The 20,867-nt window shown below is 41.2% G+C and overlaps 1 protein-coding gene across 2 annotated transcripts in view; it reads left to right on the top strand.

Annotated features, from left to right (window-relative positions):
• The window catches only part of mettl15 (methyltransferase like 15), a 63,304-nt gene that overhangs the window by 31,589 nt on the left and 10,848 nt on the right, over positions 1-20,867 (top strand). For both annotated transcript variants that reach the window (XM_034679652.1, XM_034679653.1), the window contains exons 3-5: positions 2,233-2,369; positions 19,232-19,423; positions 20,681-20,859. In XM_034679652.1, coding sequence (XP_034535543.1) covers positions 2,233-2,369; positions 19,232-19,423; positions 20,681-20,859 — 508 coding nt within the window. The remainder of the gene's footprint in view (positions 1-2,232; positions 2,370-19,231; positions 19,424-20,680; positions 20,860-20,867) is intronic.

Here is a 20,867-nt window from a genome sequence, read left to right on the forward strand (position 1 = left end):
GTAGATCAGGGAATATGGGCCCACCAACAGGGATTTTGATGACTTTTTCCTCTAGTCTAGGTAACTATATCGATCAGAAGCGTCGTACCTGGAGAGGTCAGACTTGAAACAAACAGGTTGGTTAAAAAACAGTAGTGACCTAGTGGTTTAGCACTGAATGTCCATAACGATGCTTCTCCACTTTTTTCCAACAAATCACATGATAAAAATTCCCAGCTTGCAAAATAGATGTTTGGCCAAACTCAGTATTATAATCTAATCATAATGACCCCCTTCAGAGAGTCTAACAGTTGTAATGGACCAAGTAAGGGATAATGTATAGTGCATGAGATTCAGCAGATGTCTGACTAACATGAGTCTGGTGCTGCTGGAGGTTTCTGCCTGTTAAAGGAAGTTTGTCCTTGCCACTGTAACTTGCTAAATGCTGCAAAGTGCTCTGCTGATGGTGGATTAAGATGAGATCAGACTGAGTCCTGTCTGTAAGATGGGACTGGATCTTATCGTGTCTTGATGTTGGGTCTTCCGCTGAGAATAGTTTGTTATACTCACAGTTTGAGCTGCAAACTTTATTAGCTTTATTAGGCTGAACATTTCAACTGATGGCCAAGTGAAACCAGTGAACAGGATTACATGAATCAGCGCAGCACCTTATTGATTACTATTAATCAGGACCGATGTATCCCATAGTGTGTGCCATGCTTGATTTTGTATGATTATTTGTCGTAGCCTTCAGTTTTTGCTTCTTTTACCCCTTCTGCGTTTTTTAACCTCTTATGCTTGGTTCGTTTTCCCACCGTAAACAAACCAACATTAAATTGACCAGACATTTTTCGGCGTATTGTTATTTCTCAGTCTGCTGTCAAGAAACAGCAGAATGTAGCTCTGATATATTGCTATGTAATGACCAATCAGAATCAAATATTATATATAATATTATTATTATTGACTCTTATTGGAAGCATTTAAACTATTATTTATGTTTTTATGTGTGACATTTAAGTTGTTGTTTTACATCCCCTTTACTTGTTGTGAACATTAGTTCCTACCTGTCATCGTTTCAGAGGGGACAGGTATGGGTGTGATGGTGTGGAGTGAATCGGGACTGTGGCAACAAACTCTTCATTAATATTTGCAGCCATGACGTTATTGTGTGTGGCTTTGTAGGACGTAAACGAGGGGGAGGGTGTGAACTTCTGGAGCTCGAGAGGAGTGATGGAGAAAGTTGAAGATTTTCACTTTTAAAAATCAGATTTTTTTATTTTATGTATTTATCACCCAGCCCTACCCAACATATCTCCTTAACTTAACATGAGGAAAAAAAAAAAAAAAAAAGGACAAAGAGGAGCCTTACCGTTTCTTTAAAAAATTGATGCTTAGCTACTAAGCTTGTTGATGTAATTGTGTTCTAGAGATGGGCATTTCAAGCCAAAACACTATTCGATAATTCTTGGCATCTATTCGACGATTATTCGAATAACCCCCCTACACACACACACACCCACACACATACAGACCTGTCCCATTAACAACCGTGTGGCAGTCGCGTTAAGCTAGTAGCGGGCACTGACAGCGTCTGTCTCAACCTTTATGACAGTGTTTCTGTGACGCAGCAGCGTGGCGTGTGTGTCCACATTTTGTAGCCATGCTCAGTCTCTGGAAATACGTGTATAGTGGTGTGAGATTCAGAAATCGAGAAAAATGTTGCAAATGTTTTCTTCTTCTGTTACTTAATGCGTTCAGCTTTCAGCTTTAAGATGCGCCGTAGCCACCGTCTGCCAACCAGGCACTGGTAAAAATGATGAAAAATTTTACTTTCAAAATGAGAAAATATCCGAAGTAACTCTTCGATTTTTACAAAGTAAACGAATATTCAAATTTTCGAAAATCATTGCCCATCCCTGTTGGGTTCAGAATTCAACATTACATTGGAGCCAAACAAACCGACTGGCTACAGCAATCATGCAATAATTCCTCTCTTGTCCATTCTGCACAAACAGCCTCTCTTGTCATCAAAACAATCTTTACATACTGATGAATCCCACCAAGCTTGAACTCAAGACCATTTACACCACTTTGAATCTGTTTTAGGAATGAAATAAGACCGACTCCAACTTTTTTTCTATCACTTGAATGACGAATTAACATTGCCAAGATAGGATGATGATGAATAATTGTGTGTATGGACTCCTGCTGTGAGAACAATGTGTTGTTTTCTCTCCTTCTTGCATGTAGGTGGTCCTGGACTTGACATTTGGAGGTGGTGGTCATACCAAAGCGATTCTGAATATGGTTCCTGAAGTCACCGTCCTGGCCTTAGACCGAGATCCTACAGCTATTTCTCTGGCCGAGCAGCTCGCCAAGCAACACTCGTAAGTGATTTATTGAAACACATCAACAAGACCAAAACACAGGGCAGAGCTTGTGTTGTATGTAAGCTGTCTGGACAAATGTTTATACTATATCATGTTCTTGCCATACATTCTTTATGGTCATAGCTGACTGCTTGACCACTGTGAGCAGTGTTTGGTTTTTGGTCATTATTTCTTCAAACATACAGTAGGTGTGATATAGTAACGCAGTCCTTCCTGTATTGCTCACTTTCTTCCCTGAGCCCGATCAAATACAGCTCGTCAAGATACAGCCCCTGAGTTTCAGCATCCAATCAGATCCAGTCCTCAGTCTTAACTTAAAGCTTTTCTCCCCCCCACGCAAAGCTGGTGGGCCCCGGCATGTCATTTGTCAGAGTAAGGGCCCACGCCTGCAGTGTGAGGGAGATGCTGCCTCCCACGGAGGATCTATAAGATATGAGGAGCAGGGGGGGCTGGAAGAGAAAAGCCCAGAGAAGTTAAGATGTAGAGAGAGAAAGCAAGAGAGAGAAAAAAAGAGAAAAAACGTGAGAGTGAGAGAACAGGGAGACACGAGGACACAATGCCAGGGTGAGAGGGAGTGTGTGTGAGCATGAGCAAGGCGCGGGAGGATGAAAATGAGATGTTCCTAAGACCATGGCGTGGGAAGGAATCCTTTTACGTAGATTCTGGGGAAACCTCTCTCAAGGGAATCTGCCAGAGAAATGTGCCTGTGAGCAGGGAATGACAATTAAGAGAGAGACAGAGAACGAGAACACTGTATTCTGTCAGCAGCAATATACCCCTGCTCTAAACTCTTCCACGCCCACTCCTGATGCAAGTTGAGAGAAGCTGGAGAAATCTAGCAATTAACCAATATTATTGGAAGCCTGAGTAAAAGACCCTGGCAGCCCACGCAGAGCATCCACACAACAGGGTGAGAGGATTTTCTTTTTCCCCTCGACTCCCTCGTCCTCAGGAAAGCAAACTGTTGAGTGTCGGTGTGAACCTGAACGCAGTTTTACAGATTAAAAAAAAAAAAGAGGAAGAATTTCACCTTTTGAACATTTATTCAAAAGCTTCTTTCTTCCCTGAATGATATTGGCCAATGCCTTTCATAGGATTTGTCTCCTGCATGTTGGGCCGTGCTGTTTTCTGCTTTTCACCACCCTTGTTGTTGCTATGACTTCCCAGCATTCGGAGCTCTGCAGTAGTTGTGCCCACAAGAAGGTTTTTAATGTGGAAAGGCGGAAAAGCCAAGTCAGGTGACCGTTGGATTTATATATGAGCATATGGCAGTCACACATATACTGCACTGTACACTTTGTTAATGTTACACTGAGTGTCATGTTAGCTATATCATCACTATTAAAGGAAATGAAACCTTTGATACTGCAGCCCCTGTTTGTTTCAGGTTACTGCTACATATGTTCTTCATCTGAAACAACGGAACAGCATAAACAATAATATGCATGTATTTTCTTAGAAGTGCTAAAACTAGAGCTGCTTTAATTTGAAAAAAGTGGTGCACCATTGTAAAGGTCAAACCTTGAGGTTTCTGCCTGTTAAAGGAAGTATGTCCTTGTCACTGTAACTTGCTAAATGTTGTAAAGTGCTCTGCTCATGGTGGATTAAGATGAGATCAGACTGAGTCATGTCTGAAATATGGGACTGGATCTTATCCTGTCTTGATTCAGATAACATTTGTTGTTATTTGGCGCTTTATAAATAAAGATTGATCGATTGATTGATCTGACAAGGCTTGCGAGCTAGTGTACTCAGCTGCTGATTCAGGGAGGAGGTTTATGTGATAACGTGAAAGAAAGCTGTTGACAATGTGGGAGTGTTACACCGTCTCTGAGGAAGACTTTAACTTGGATTCTTCAAATCTCATAGCTCATTTAAAAAAGAAAGGCACAAAGAATTACGATTAAAAAAAACATTGGAGGGGCGCCTTTGGCCTAGCGGTATGAGTGCGCCCCGTGTACGGAGGGTATAGTCCTTGTCGCAGTGGTTGCAAGTTCTACAGGCCTCCACCATTTGCTGCATGTCTTCCCCCGTTCTCTACTCCCCACACTTCCTGTCTCTCTTCAGATCTACTGTCAAATACAAGCAAAAATGTCCACAAAATCTAACTTTTAAAAAAGCAGTTTCATAAGTCATGAGCCCTGACTTTCACAATCAGTGCATCACTAAAAAATTCTAACTAATGATTTACTACTCTCTTTTTTCTGAATCTGGCTGTAGAGAGATGGAAATAGTACACCGCGTACCATTTTTGTTTACAAGAGCAGAGTGGTAAAATCACATGGCGTAAAACAGACTACAGCTGCTGGTCCAAAAACCGTCGTCCCTCACAGTGAAGCCCTTGTAAGAAACCGGGCAATCCCTGAAGCTAGGCAATCCAACTTCATCTTCATACTTTGGTTTCAGACTTTTGGTCTTATATTTAATGTTATGCTGTCGGTCTTTATGGGCAGGAAAGGGTAGGATGTGGATCCAATGGGGTTTTTCCTCAGACCCCTAAATTTAAAGGTACAGTGAACTACATTTGAATCCCAACATAGAGTTTCATTACTTTTTGCTGTCCTCAGAAAAAAAACTATGTAGGGAAGCTAATCGTTTCGTTATTCTGCTAATATAGAATAGCGACTGTATAAAATATGGACATAGTATCCGGGACATCATCCATCTGTTTCTGAATCGCTGTTTTGAGGTCAATCGTCGGCAGTCATATTGCAGGTGTAGAGCGATTGTGACATAAAGAGGCGGGCTTTGAGCCTCCTAGCCAACAACTACAGTGTTCCCGCCTGTCAATCAAGTCAGCTGTGCCTCTCATTGGAAGACTCGTAATCTCAATATCTTCGAAATTGTTGTGTTACAAAAAAATTCACCCCTTGTACAGTGTGTGCCGATCAAGAATTGAGCTATCCAGACTGCACTCGTCTTTTGTACCAGGCTGTAAACATGTTTATTTCTGCTGTAAAGATTGGCTTTTGTGAATTTAAGCGGATCCTCGATGAAATGCATTTTTTAGCACATCCGCATTGGACTCATATTTTTAGACAGGAGGTTGCCACTTGGGTAAAGAGGCGGGCCTTTAGCTTTTTCGTACCAGCTACAGGGTGCCCACCTGTCAATCGGGTCAGCCATGCCCTTATTTGGGCAAAACTCCTGAGTTTGATATCTTTAAAAAAATTCATCCCCCGTACAGTGTGTGCCAATAGAGAAAGTAGCTCAGACCGTAACTGTTTTTTGAACCAGGCGGTAAATATGTTTATTTCTGCTGTAAAGATCGACTTCTTTGAATGGGTGTGTATGTGGTTTCCGGTGTTTCTGCAGCCAGCCTCCAGTGGACGCTCGGGGAAGTGCAGTTTTTGGCACTTCTGCATGGGCTTCATATTCTGACAAGCTAACATGCTAATCTTACTTAACATTGGTCCATCATGACTTCATCCTCCAAATACATCCTGTTTCTGGAAGAAGTGGCCGTAAGTATAGGAGTTTATTATCTGTCCAATAGAAAATAACTCAAAAGTACAGAATTATTAAAGGTAACTAAGAGCTGAATGATGCTACTTCATTACTTGTTTCAGAGAATCTACTCAAAACAGCTTCTCTGTATCTCATTTCAGGTTGTTGCTGCTTCTCAGTATTTTGCATGAATGTAGATAGGCCTCCCTTTAAGGAAACAGGGGGCTGTGGAGGTGCTGCTGTTTAAGATACTGGTGATACCTGTCATGCATTGATGGCCTCGCTCCTGGAAAGTAAATGACAGGCAAAAGTTGGTAAGAAAGCAGCTTGCTTGAATCCCACCAACTGTGCTTTGAGTATTCAACTTTTTCAAAAGGCCATGGAGAGACTGAGAACGACCTTAAAATACTTTACAGTTGTTGAAGTTGTGGCAGGTAGAGCTGGGACTGGGGAACCGACACAACCTCATGGAGGGCTAAATGAGGTCTGTGCTCTCCTTCTGTGTGTGTACTGTGACTGAGGGGGGGATGGTATTTTAGTTGTGTCTACAACCTTTTAAATGTTTTACATCTTTTTAAATCGACATTTAACAGTGAGCTCATCAGCACAGTCAGCTTATACACACATCTCTGTTAATGTTCTTTATGTGGAATCAGCTGGTTTGATTATTTTATGATGATATAACCAAGCCAGGTGTTGTACTGTCTGCATTGTTCATGACATCACACAAGTCTGCTGCTTCCCCTTTATAACAGCATGATTAATAACCTCAATCAATCAGTCACTTTCACATCAAAGACAATATCCGGAGTAATCAAGATTTCCATATTTGGAAACGTTCTTCATCAACGACAGATTTTTCTCTTACTTTTCAGAAGCGAGAACGTTAAGGTTTTAAAATTAAAGCAACAGCAGGGAAGCATTTAACAGTTATTGATGACACCGACACATTAGCAGCCATTAAGTTACAAATTCACAACATTCCTGTAGCTTTAAAGTAAACAAACTTGTCACTGGGAGGTTTTTAATAACCTTTGTTGGGTCAGCCGAGGTAGCGCAAATTTAAATTTTGAACAAAACAGTTTTTTAAAGCCCAGCCTGTGTGTGCTGGTCGTGTGTTTGTAGCCTCTTTTTCTTTTTTTTCTCTTCTTCTCTGGACTGTAGATATTTTCATCACTGCTCCCCTGCTGAAAGCAATCAATCAGCATCTTGTCTTAGGCTTCAGTGACGCAGGTAAAGGAACTGAGCAGGTCAACACGAGGGAATATTTCAGGCTTGATTTGTGAAGAGGCAGCATCGTGTCGAACGAGCATGCGCTAAGAGAGACGCTGCTGCTGTGAAGGTTCCTGATGTCCTCTCTGAGTGTACTCACTACAAGATGAACAAGAACAAGTGAATGCGAGGCAAAGCTGAGTGAGGGGAGCGTCTGAGAGAATGTCTCATCAATATTATTCTGATCCACAGTAAACAGTTTCTCTATGGGGCTCAGGGGTTCATTAAGTACTCGAGAAGAGCAAAATAATGGCAGAGGAAGGTCCCAGTATGAAACTTGTGTCATTTGTTTTGTCAGACTGTCTTACTGTCATACAAGGACACTAATAAATCATGCTAGATCCCTTTATCAGCTGTTTTGAAAATGTTTTAAGGTACAGTTTAAACCTGGTTTGTAGGGGTGTAATGATTCTTTTTAACAACGGTTCGATTCGTATCACGATTTGTGGTTGCTGATACGATTAAAGGACGATATTGGTTCATTTAGAATGATACAACCGAAACGATTCAGTGACTTAAAATCGATTCAGTAACTTTTTAACTAAAAATTCAACCAGTGTGACTGTGAAATAAATACCATCATACTGGACAGTCCTAGATTCCTGTTGTTGCTGTGATGTTTTTCGCTAAGGGTACGGCCAATGTACGATCCAGAAATGTTGTAAATGTAGGACCATTTGACCAATCACAGGGCTAGCAGTCCGCATCATTCCAACATGTCGTTACATTTTGGAGGATGTCACGTTACCTATGTAGGCTTCTGCGTAGGAACAAGGCTACGGAAACCTTTGGTGTAGGGATGGGCATTTCAAGCCAAAACATTATTCATTAGGCACTGGCATCCATTAGTGATTTTTCTTAATCAAGCCCCACCCCCTTATAGTTGGCACTGGCAGCGTCTGTCTCGACCTTTATGTCGGTGCTGCTCTGATGCAGCATTGTGGCGTGTATGTTTACATTTTACAGCCATGCTCAGTCTCTGCAATTTTCTAATTTTGTGATACTCACAAATTAATATTTGCTTCTTCTTTTGCTATTTAACTTCTTTTCCTCCTGGTACTTAGCCTGTTTAGCAAACAGTTCTTATGGGGCGTTCACACCAAACACGAATAAAATCATCTGCATGAATGAATTACATGTAAAATCAATGTAAAGACACAAATATGCGTGAGTTCTTGTTTGGCTGCACGACTCGAATTAGGCTGCTGGATACGTGTGATTGCAGCAAATTATTCACACCAATAATGCATGAATAATTCCACAAACTTTGTGACACTACCTATTTTCTATGGGATCAGGAATAAACCGGAGCTCACTGTGTCTGTCATTTAAACCAGCTATCGGTTGTACTAGGAAGTTAGCACTGCCCCCTTTAGCATAAGCGGCTTCCCCATTCAACGTAGTTGAGCTCATCCTTTTTTAATGACAACAGACTGTAGTGTCATGGGACACCCCCTCCACCCACCCCCTTCTCTTATTCATGCCATGAGCGCCACCGTGTGGTAGCGATGCGGTGACTCAAATTGACAGGGAAATCTAGTGCCGTATTTATCTAATTAAAATATGAAACATCAGTCTGTCACACATGTTGGGGTTGGCACAAGACATTTTGTGCAAGGCATCACAATCATCAGATTTAAATGACTTAGAATGTGATCAGACTTTACACGTGATGAGAGTGAAATGTCAGTCAGACTTCATTTAAAATACGTTTTACGTTGCAGAGGATTTTATTTTACTACAAGAGGAGCGTGTAGCTGAATGGTTGAGTGTTTTGACTTACCGTGGTATCATCAGTTCTGGCTCTCAATCATCTTCTCTGGCATTTCACGTGTCCCGTGATTCATCCGCAGCTTTGGACTGTCTCTGTGTGAGCTTTGGGAATATCAAACCCAGTGAGATGCCAGAATTACACGAATTTGCATGATGTCAATGTTGTGGGGTGCTACGACTATAGATAGCTCAGATCTCTTAAGCAATTATGAGCCCACACTTGGACCTCAGCACATACACTACTGAAACTTGTCCTCTTTAATAATATAAGACCTTACATAAGGCATTTATAGCTCCAACTCTGTGTCTAAGACACATAAAGAAGTTAATAATTTAGAAATGTTATGTAACTGTTTTGCATATTTTTAAATCCTTCAGTAGGAGAAGTTGCTGTGTGTAGTGGAAGGTATGTCCATCACCTGAGAGTGGGCGGCCACACTGACTTCAGAATTGAAATTTCGAATCATAAATGTTGAGTGCTTTAAAAGATCCAAAAATAAGTCAAACACAGCTACTAACCAGCGCTCAGCAAGTGTAAAAGAGCTTTAAGTAGAGCTAGCTATAAACGTGTCTGAAAAGGGAAAAAACGTGTCAAATTTCAATCATTATTTATGTTTAAAATGAATCATAAAATGAAGAGAAAGTCCCAATTTGTCTATTGATTTGTTTTTTTCATCTCATTTTTTCCTTTTTCCAATAAAGCACATCAGCTGCATAGTGTTGAGACAAAAGACGTATAATGATTCACTTACTGTAACGTCACCCATTGGCATTGAGTTTGGTGCGTCAGCAGGTGCCATGCTAGTTTTCCAAAGCTAAAAGAGACCATATTTTAAGAAGAGGTAGTCGCTGTAGTGCAGCATATGTATGTGTCACATTTAAGGGAAGCAAAAAGAGGAGGTCTTAAAGAGCAGACTACTATAAAAGGCTTTAATAAACAAAAATGTACTTAAATCAAAGTCCATGAGAAACAAGAAAATACACAAAAGGAAACACAAGGGTATCACGGGGAGCAGGAGAAGGTAACATCACAGGGAACAGGACGTAATGTAATGAACAGACACAGAAGGGAGGCGACTAAATACTGACGGGGGCAATCAGACACAGGTAAGACAATGAGACACAGGTGGAGCTATGCATCACACCATCACAAAGGAGGGAAAACAGACAGAGACTACAAGAAAGACAACACACACTAGGAGGAACAATCACAAAATAAAACAGGAAACTCTTCACACACAAGGTAAAACTACACAGAGACGCAGGAAACCAAAGACAGTACAACATACACTATCAGTCAAAAGTTTGAAAGAAACACCTTCTCATTCAATGGTTTGTATTTATTTTAATTATTGTAAACACTGATTGATACCGAAGGCATCAAAACTATGAAAGAACATATATATGGAATTATTTAATTCACAAAAAAGTGTTAAAGTAGAATATGTTTTATATTTTAGATTCTGTAAAGTAGCCCCCTTTTTCCTTCATGACAGCTTTGCACACTCTTGGTATTCTCTCAGTCTGCTTCATGAAGTGGTCTCCTGGAATGGTTTCTAATTAAAGGTGACATATCATGCAAAATTGACTTTTTAATGGTTCTTTACCTGAAATATGTTTCCCTGGCATGTCTACAAACCCCCCAAGAATGAAAAAAATCCATTCTGCCCCTGTTCTGATTTCTACACCTTTCTGTAAATGTGTGTGAAACGAGCCGTTTCAGACTTCCGTGTTTTTGTTACGTAACAACAATATCCGGTCTGTCACGGAGTCAGAGCTCGGAGCTTGTTCAGCCCATAGACTGTATAAAATAATACTGAATCCCTCCCCCGTTTTTCATTACCTGCACAAATATGTGCCAACAAGGAGCTTAGGAGGGAGGCATGCTAGTTGTAGGCTTTCTTAATAAACGCAAAGGTCGGTTTTACTCCCCACGTCTGCAGATTTGAAGATATAGTGGATGATTTTTATTTGTCATGGATAAGTGCTAGCGCTAATTAGCATAGCCACATAGCTATATGTTCATAGCTGTAGCTGTGTACCAAGACACACGTCGACATACTGACAAATAAAACAACAAGAAACACTAAATCTGTGACCAATCCTTCATAAAAGGTCCTGCTGCCTTTCTGGCAGAGGTCGGTTTTACTCCCCACGTCTGCAGATTTGAAGATCTAGTGGATGATTTATCATGGATAAGTGCTAGCGCTAGTTAGCATAGCCACATAGCTACATGTTCGTAGCTGTGTACCAAGACACACGTCTACATACTGATAAATAAAACAACAAGAAACACTAAATCTATGACCAATCCTTCAGAAAGGTCCTGCTACAGGCGCCTCTCCGTCAGGATCAGATTCAGAGGGTTGAAGTAACGCGATCTCTGAGCAGCCGTGTATATTCAGCCAACATGTAAACATTAGATCAACGTGCTGGAGAGCCGAGGCACATCCACTTCCGGAGGGGGCGTGGTCAGAGGGAAAACAGAGTGTTCTGATGAGGAATGAAGAAAAGGACTTTTCAGGCATGCCAAAATCTGATTTCAAAGTGTTTTTTTGAGCATAAACTTTAAATACATGTTTTTGGGACCTCTTAGACCAATATATATTGATGAAAAAAGCGTGATATGTCCCCTTTAACATGGTTTGCTGAGCACAGATCGATGTAGTCGGATCATAGGAGTATAAATCGATAGATCAATGTATTAGATGAATCGTTACACCCCTATCAGTTAAGTTTAAATGTGGCATAGTGGGAATTTACTTTTTATTGGAGCCAGCCTCAAGTGGCCATTTGATGTAATGCAGTTTTTGGCACTTCTCTGTTGACTTTATTTCTCAGTCCTAGAGGTTTCCATCTCAACTGTGACTCAAGCCTTGCACACACTTCAACTCTGCAACAGTGCTAGAACAAAGTTCCATGACTCTGCCTTGGTACTTACACATTGTGCCTCAAATCTGCTTATTACTGGTGTCCCAGTGTGTGATCACATTGCATTGAAGCGTTGCAGGAGCACAAGAGGCATGGCTTATAAACTCACAACAGGAGCATCACACATACTCAGACATGCATGCACACGGAGCTGTTCCATCCTGCCTGCTCTGAGGCTACACACCGCCAGAAGGAGGATCAGAGGCGGAACAGCTTTGCTCCACTTTGCAGACGAGGAGTAACAGGCGTAAACATCTCCCCTTGGCGTGCTAGTATTTAGGAGTCATCAGTCAGTAAGCCACATTACCAGGATATATTAACTATCTCTCAAAAGTGTGTAAAGATGCATCCATGTATGATGTTTTGTGCTCTTTACAGACACTGCTTCCTCACATACAGTAGCAATACTTTGCATAAACTCTTACCTTCGCTGCTTTGAAATGAAGCATGGTCCCACTCAGTGTAAATGTTAAACTGTTGCTTAACTGACTTCTCTCGAGCCTCTTTTGCCAGTCAGTGTTCAGGCTGGCACTGACATCACCACAAAAATGTGTCTCGTCTGCAGTTCGACAGGGAAAGTACTTTACATTAACCAGCTCACATTTTTGTAGTTCCTTCAAAGGCTAATAAAACGCAGGATTGTGTTCTGCAGCCCTCATTGGAAAGCTTGTGGCTTCACTGGCGGGCACTGCCAACCAGTCATTGGAGCTGTGTCCCCTCTCTCCTCTGCCTGTGGCCACTCTCCACCTCTGTTGACACCTTCAGCCACCACCAGATGAGCCTTTCTTTTACTGCAATGGTTAGCTGATAGCTTACACTGCTCTGTGTTTGGACACGTAGAGAATGATAAGATGAAGTTCCCATTTCCAGTCCGGATCTTCCTAATGACTAATATCATGGTCAATAAAATATACATTCAAATTCCAACCAGTCCGCTGGAATAAAGGTTAAAAAACAAAAAATTAACAGAGCAATGTGAGTACATTTAGAGGAAAATGTATGCTGGTTGTTTGTTTTTGCTTCATACATTAAAGATTGGATATCAGGGCTCATGTGCACGTCCAACCATTACACAAACGGTACCATTAGTCTTAACGTACAGTTATGGAATGGCCCAATTGGCCGTAGCTTTAGCCGTATGCCAACTGCAAATAATTGGCCAATTAACTAATTGTTCAAAACGTCATATGTCCAGGAAAACTCCTGTAAAACCCTAATCCGTAAAATTAGAATTGTGCATGCCTACTACAATAAACATGGCGAGCGGTAACTGTGTGACTCAGAAGATCAAGAAAAAAATAATTTTCAGTGGAAGAAGAAATTGACTTTTTATTACAAGAATATAGAATGAACAAACAGCTATTATCAGCAAGTCAATCGTGAAAGATAACAAACAAGGATAAAGGGAAAATTTGGCTTAAGAACTTGAACTGGGTAAATGCGTGTGGTGTAGAAGACCTAAAAAATAAAATAAGCAACATGAAAGCGGCTTTGCGCAACAAGCACAGCCATCAACAGGTGCGGTAATCCTGCCGTTAACATCTGTAATGGTGAGGTCTACCGCCATTAAATGTAATGCTTTTTTGGGGCGTTAACCTGGCTGTATACCACTAATTGATTCTTTTTTCACCATTAGTGCAAACGATCCGTTTTTATCACTAATGGCTGGACGTGCATACAGGCCCAAGCTATTGTATGAAAGTGGATCAACCAAATAAGCTGCTACATTTTTTGCAAAATAACTCCACAAATGTCACTCTTAAGCAGGCTCAATAGGTTTTAGCTGTTATTTGTAAGTCTGCTAACCAGCCATTGGTAAACAGTCCAAAAAATATGTTTTTTCCCGAGAAACAGTTCAAATAAAATCAATCTGCTTCCTTTGCAGCACCACACTCAGGTCAATTTTGACAGCTAGCTTCAAAGAAACAACAAATACAGCACAACACAACGTAGCGTGCTAACTATCATCGTCCACAAGAGTGTAAAAGTTAGCCAACAGGACAAAGCTGTTATAAAAATACTTTACGTGACACAATAATAGTTGTACATTATTGTTATTAAGGAGGCAGTAGGAGAAAGGGATTGGGCAGGTGATGGGAGAGAACAACAAAGCCTTATATGGATTTTTCAACAAATCAATCACTGAGCAGGATTGTGAATAACAACAGCAAAGCAAAGGGAGTCCCTGGCAGCGTGGGTGAGTTGCTCCCTTGCCGTTTTGCCTTGAGTGGGTTTTTTGAAATAATGGACCTGCCAATTGTTCTTTCCAAGAATGCCTTTGTTTAATCTTGAGGAAGGTGGAGTCATCGATGTTTTTATGAGAGGGGCGAGGTTACATCGGAAAAACATATGAGGGTTACTTTGTTGAAGCCTACGTTGGTACCAAAGCAGCTCACAAAATTGTTCTCTTCTCTTATCCGCAAGTTTTTCTCTTTGATCTTTAATGTCATTTTAAGTTGATTTAAAAATTAAAGCCAACAGAAACATATCTGGCACTGCTTGGGTACAAATTAACCCCACACTGTGTGGGAAGTAGTCCATCCTTTGTGACATCAGCCATTGTTTTCATATTTAGCATAGGGAAGCCCAATATCGGCCGATATTGGCTTTAAAATGAACTATCGGATATCAGCCAACACGCCGATATCCGCCGATATAATTAACCGATAAAATAATGGGCTGCTGCACACATGTTGGGCTCATGTTTTGAGTTAAATTTGAATTTAAGCAGCAGTCTGTAAGGTACATGTAGCTGATTAATTTAGGCACATTTACTGTCAGAGAGCAAACCATTTTATTTAGTTTGGGTTTAATTGCTGTACAGTTGCACTTTTCACATGTTCCCTGTGAACAGAGGTTAGGTTTACTTACTATGTCAAATGTGAAATTGGCCAAATTTGCCCTGGTTGTGGGTATTGTTATGATTGTCTCAGGGAGAGCATCATCCAAGTTTTAAGTAGGATGTGTCTTTATGTATGAATTTTGTTTGAAAGCAATTGTCATAAATAAATATGAAGCTTTAAGTATTAAGTATTTTTCTTATTTTGCACAATAAATGAATATTACATAACAAATGTGACAAGAGTATCACCATAATACTGTATGTTGATGATCTCTGCAATTAGGTGTGCGGAAAAAAATATCGGTATCGGTAATCGGCTAAATGAGTTGTAAAATATTGGCGTATCGGATATGGGTAAAAAATCCAATAACGTATTTCCCTTCTTGCACCAAATTGGAAATACTGACTCCAACTGCTGACTATCCATGAAATCGTCAGAGTTGGAGTTAAGGCCTTAGCCCAGCCGCCTGGCACACAGATACAACGCCACCACCTGTCAGTCAAATGGGCTATAGACATGCACATACATTCACATGCCTTCTACGCCAGATGGAGTTACATGTGTGGAAAACTGACTCAACCTACGGGCACAGGTTGCAAGTATCTGCAAAGCAAGCTGACAAATGAGATTGAATTATGCATGTAAAAATGTTTTGCATACATTCAAAAGCTGTCATATTAGCAAACCAGCCAAGGCTAGCTAACGTCAACACCAGGACAAGCCGCTGGGTCGCTGCTCTTCAGATAACTGTTTAATTCTCTTTGTGAAGAGGTGGTCACATGGGTAAAGAGTAAACTTATTCAATGAAAGAAAACTGAAACCACAAAGAACTCCAAGGCACATTGCAGCCTTTGTATAGAATTAAAATGCCTTTATTTAACCTGGCAATATTTCTGAAAAGCAGCTGACGTGTTGTGATCTGCTCAAGTCTTCAATCAATCTTTATTTGTATCGTGCCAAATCCCAACAAATGTTATCCTCAGATTCTTTCCAAACAGAGCAGGTCTAGACCGTACTCTATGTTCTATTATTAACAAAGACCCAACATCAAGACCGGATCAGATCCAGTCCCATCTTACAGAAAAGACTCAGTCTGATCTCATCTTAATCCACCATGAGCAGAGCACTTTGCAGCATTTAGCAAGTTACAGTGGTAAGGACAAACTTCCTTTAACAGGCAGAAACCTCCAGCAGGACCAGACTCATGTTAGACACACATCAGCTGAGACCGTGTTGGAGAGAGGGATAGAGGGAGATGAAGAGAGAGATGATAATGGTGAAACGGATAGTAGTAGTTGTAGCAGCTGGAGTCGGGCACGTCCACAGCAGCAGGCCGACTACGACAGTGACTCAGAGGAACCTACGAGACAAGGGAGCTCAGTGAGTCCAGAAAGGTCTATGGTTAGGAGCTTTAATGGGACAGGAAGAGTTACAGTAAGTGATAGGCAGACAGAGGAGAGAGAGGGGATCCAAGTGTGTCAGTTCCCCCAGCAGTCTAAGTCTATAGCAGCATAACTAAGAGCTGGTCCAAGCCTGATCCAGCTCTAACTATAAGCTTTATCAAAAAGGAAAGTTTGAAGCCTACTCTTAAAAGTAGAGAGGGTGTCTGCCTCCCGGACCCTGACTGGTAGATGATTCCAAAGGAGAGGTGCCTGATAGCTGATGGCTCGACCTCCCATACTATTTTTTAGAGACTTTAGGTACGACAAGCAGGCCTGCATGTTGGGAGCATAGTGTTTTAGAGGGGTAATATGGCACTAGGAGCTCTTTAGGGTATGAAGGTGTCTGACCTTTAAAAGCTTTGTGGGTCAGAATAAGGATTTTATGGGGAGCCAGTGTAAGGAGCCAAACAACGGAGAGATGTGCTCTCCCTTCCTAGTTCTAGTCGGTACACAAGCTGCAGCGTTTTAGACCATCAGGGTCATTATTAGCAGTGGCTTGCTCACCTTAGCTGTATAATATTTCAGTTTTTATATTTTAGGTGGTCATTTTTTTATATTTTCTGTCTCCTCCCAACATAAAACGTTGTCAGTCATACGTGCAATCCAAATAGCGTAAACAGAAGCACCTCAAAAGTGAATAGCTTGATTTAAAAGGAATGCTTATTTTGAATTAAAAAATGATGTGTACTTAGAAACCTGGCAAACTGAAAATACCCCGGACAAAAGAAACACTACAGGAGTAGCCATGGTATTTCACTTCGGAGCCATCAGGGTGCAAGTTGAATTTTTCTGAGTCATGTGGCTCCATGACAATGTTTTAATTGTCCCACAGTTGTGTCAGCAGAAGTCAGTGTACTTCTCCAGAGGTCATGATGATGATGAAAGAAAGAGTTTCCTCTTTTGAACCTCACTGGGATTACAAATTCAGTGCAGTGCGAGGAGCAAGTCGTCCATGCAAGCTGTTCCAGCGGTGGTTCTCTGATGTACAAAATGAGCTATTTTCCAATTAGGATTCACTATTAGATATTTTTTATCACTTTTTTTAGTGGAGTAATGATTCACTGGAAATCTGTTTTCATACAGTCCTGGACCAGATGGGCGGAGAAGGCTGCAGAAAAACAGCTTCACCAAATGTAAAGATGCTAACTCCTGTTGCACTCCTCTGCCATCATCTTTGTTCACACAAGTTAAAAGGTCACATGAAAAATGCATGAATGTGGCTGGAGGATCTCACCACTCGCGCATGAGGAATTGACTGAGTATTCACGGTTGTGCTCGCTGGGTGACAGGGAAGGATCTCAATAGGCAAGCTAAGAGAGTTAGCTGGCTTCCAAGGAAATACATGATTTGATTTTGATGGCTTACTGGAAAGCTAGAAGTACTTCTGGGAGTTTCCATTGAATCTTATACCTCACATAGTCTTACCACAAACATGTTGCCTGATTTTGAGTGTGGGTGTTGTTTCTACACAATGTATGTCTAACTGAAAACAATGTTCTCCTTTAAGTGAGCATACCACGTTCCCAATTAAATACAAGTTGTGGCCTCAGCGCTGGAAAAGTAAAAAGAGCAGTGTATGCTGCTCCCTCATTACGTGAGTTGTGGCGTGGACTACGGTGCCCTTGTTTACCTCTTAACCTCAAACTGCTCTAAGAAGCTGCTCAGTGGCCAGCAGGTCAGACTTTTAGTCGTTCCGAGCAGCAGGTGGTTAAAGAACAACATAAATATGAAAATAATAGAAAATTGTCAGTGAATATATTAAGCAGAATCAATGCCACAGCCTAAATCAATAATTAAAACAAGGTGATGTGATGTTTTTGGTCCAATTTATTTCTCAACCAGGGGACTGTTGAACAAAATAAGGGTTTGGATAAACAAATACACAGATACAAGAAGTAGTATACTGTGACAGAGTCAGACAAAATTCAAACCAATGAACTCTGATATGGAAGGAGTGGAGAAGTATGGAGTCTACACTTGAGATACACATTCATGTAATAAATGTATAACTTAGAGATGTAAATTTCAAGTATTTAAACACACTGAATATCAACGTGTGGAGCAGGCTCATAATCCCCGCTGACATACAGTCATAAAAGTGAAGGCTCAGACTTCAATAAGAGAACTGAACAGAAACATATTTCAGACTCACAGTGTCCAGTTTTCTGTCTACTCGTTCTTATTGAGAAAAAAAAGCATGTGAATGCGGTCAGGTGTCAGCAGGGAGCGCAACTAGGTCATAATCAGTCCGGCAGCGGAGAAAAAAAGCGCTCGTGGAGACCTGTCACTCAGCCGCAGCCCCCAGCTGAGCGTCTCCGCTGTGCGAAACACTCCGCTGTGCGTTACACTGGTAACACGATATCAGGAGAAAAGTTATAACACATATAATACTGTAACAGCTCTACTGTTTGTTAAACGTGTTCAGTGTAGTTGCTCTTAATTCCTACAGTGTTGACGGTCAGTGAAGGCATCAGGAGAGGTGTAGAGAGTGCGAGTGGGAGAGAGGAGAGGAGAAGTTTTTCATTCATTCAAACATTGATTGTTGCTTTATTGGTTGTCGTGATCATGGCCGACAGTGACCGGTTATTAAAGCTCAACGTGTTCACGAATCGGCTCGTCATCCCTACAGCGTCCGGACGGACGCTACAATAAATATATATTTTCTGTAGGACTTACTGAACGTCATTAATTATTCTGCTTGTTGGTGAGAGCTTTTTAGACTCTGATCCGGACTACAGTCCTGAGCAAAGCACCTCATCAGGTCAGAGGGGACAGGCCCGAGGACGAGCGAGAGGGGCAGTAAATAGAGTCAGGGGAAGTAGAGGCAGGAGACGGGGACTCGGAGGAGTGCACGCCAGGGAAATGTACGCGCAGGAGGAGGGCAGAACGGCTGGACGGGATTTGATTGGTTTAAAATTTGGGGAGCCAAAAACCGGTGATTGGTTGGTGTTTTCCCAGGTTTACTCCGGCTGTAGATAGCAGGTTTTTTTCACTCTTTTTTAGGAACACATCATGTATTGATTGCCATCAGGACATAAAGATAATTTTAACCAGTATGACAAAAAGTGTATCTAAATCTGATTATCAACCCCAGCTTTAATTGTTGACATCTTTAGTCTAACTGCAGTTTTTCTTTCGTAAACTTTTTCAGTGGTCGTGTGAAACCATTACTCGGCAGATTCAGCGAGCTTGGAGCCCTGCTGTCTGACGAAAACATTGAGCCAGGCAGCATAGACGCTGTCCTACTGGATGCTGGATGCTCCTCCATGCAGATGGATCAGGCGGAGAGAGGATTCGCCCTCAGCAAGGATGGGCCTTTAGATATGAGGATGGATGGAGAGAGGTAAGAGATTTTCAACATATGGATGGCTTGAAACTATTTCCTTATCATAGCAGCACTTATCACAGCTACAACCCCAATCCCCCAAAATTGGGGAGACTATATAAAATGTTAATAAAAACTGATTTTGACGGTTTGTTAATCATAAATAAACCATATATAATTGAATCCAGTGCAAAGAAAACATTATCAGATATTGAAAATTTGTGCTGATTTTAGATGTGATGCCAGAAAAAAATTTCATAAAAGTTTGGACAGGGATAACAAAACACTGGAAAAGTTTGGTAATAATAATAACTACACCTGGAGGAACATCTTCTTATACTAGTTGGGCTAATTTGCAATAGAAATAAAGATGTAAGGAAGAGGTTCACTGCTCTGTGAGAGACTGAGTGAGCAAACAGTTCAGCAATGGGGGATTTCATTTTCTACAGTACATTTTATCATTACAAGATTCAGAGATTCTTGAAAAATCTCTGAATAAAAGGCTGAAATTCTGGATTGACAGAATTTTTTTCTAAAAACATTTGTTTGTTGTAATCACATTTTTATTTAATGAACTTATATCTGCTTTATGTCAGTCTGATCTCTTTATCCTCAATCATAGTTGTGGATGTGGTTCTTTAAAAAAGCAGCATTAGCAGTAAATCATTTCATGAATGTTTGAATAATGTTGCTTTGAATGTACGTTTCTTGCAGCTGGCTAAATTTCATTTTTATTGAAGCCAGCCTTATAATCCCATGTTACTTGGTGTTGATGAGTACTGCCACTTAAGTGTGACAGTGTAATCCAAAACCTTGTTGCAGACATGTTAAGCAGAATCATGCATGCTCCTCTCATATCAATCAAGCTCTCTAGCCTCCTCTCTCTCTCTCTCTCTCTCTCTCTCTCTCTCTCTCTCTCTCTCTCTCTCTCTCTCTCTCTCTCTCTCTCTCTCTCTCTCTCTCTCTCTCTCTCTCTCTCTCCCTCTTGCTCCCTCTCTCTTTCTCTCTCTAAGCAATTTAATGCTCCCTTAATGATTTCAGAAATACATCTGAATCACTTCACACTATCAGCATGATATGAAAGGCAACCAGCTAAGATAACCCTACTATGTGCTATTGCAAAAGCTGCATTTCTCCTCTCATTCCCTCACAATCATTCTATTCACAACTGTCAGCCATAAAGGTTTTCAGCTGTATCTCAGAGTTGTCAGGATTCGCCACTGTCAGCAAGGACATGACGTCAAGCAGCTTAATTGGGCTTCTCTTTGTGCGTAGGTACCCCGACATGCCCTGCGCTGCTGACGCTGTGAATACCTTAGATCAACAGGCTCTTGCATCCATCCTCACTGCATACGGGGAAGAAAGAAATGCCTGGAAAATAGCCTCAGCCATTGTGGAGGCACGCCGTGTCAACCCCATCACCCGGACGCAGCAGCTTGCCAGCGTGGTGGCAGGTACCTCG

Source organism: Notolabrus celidotus, chromosome 3, assembly GCF_009762535.1.
Source record: "Notolabrus celidotus isolate fNotCel1 chromosome 3, fNotCel1.pri, whole genome shotgun sequence".
In the NCBI taxonomy this organism is placed as follows: Eukaryota; Metazoa; Chordata; class Actinopteri; order Labriformes; family Labridae; genus Notolabrus; species Notolabrus celidotus.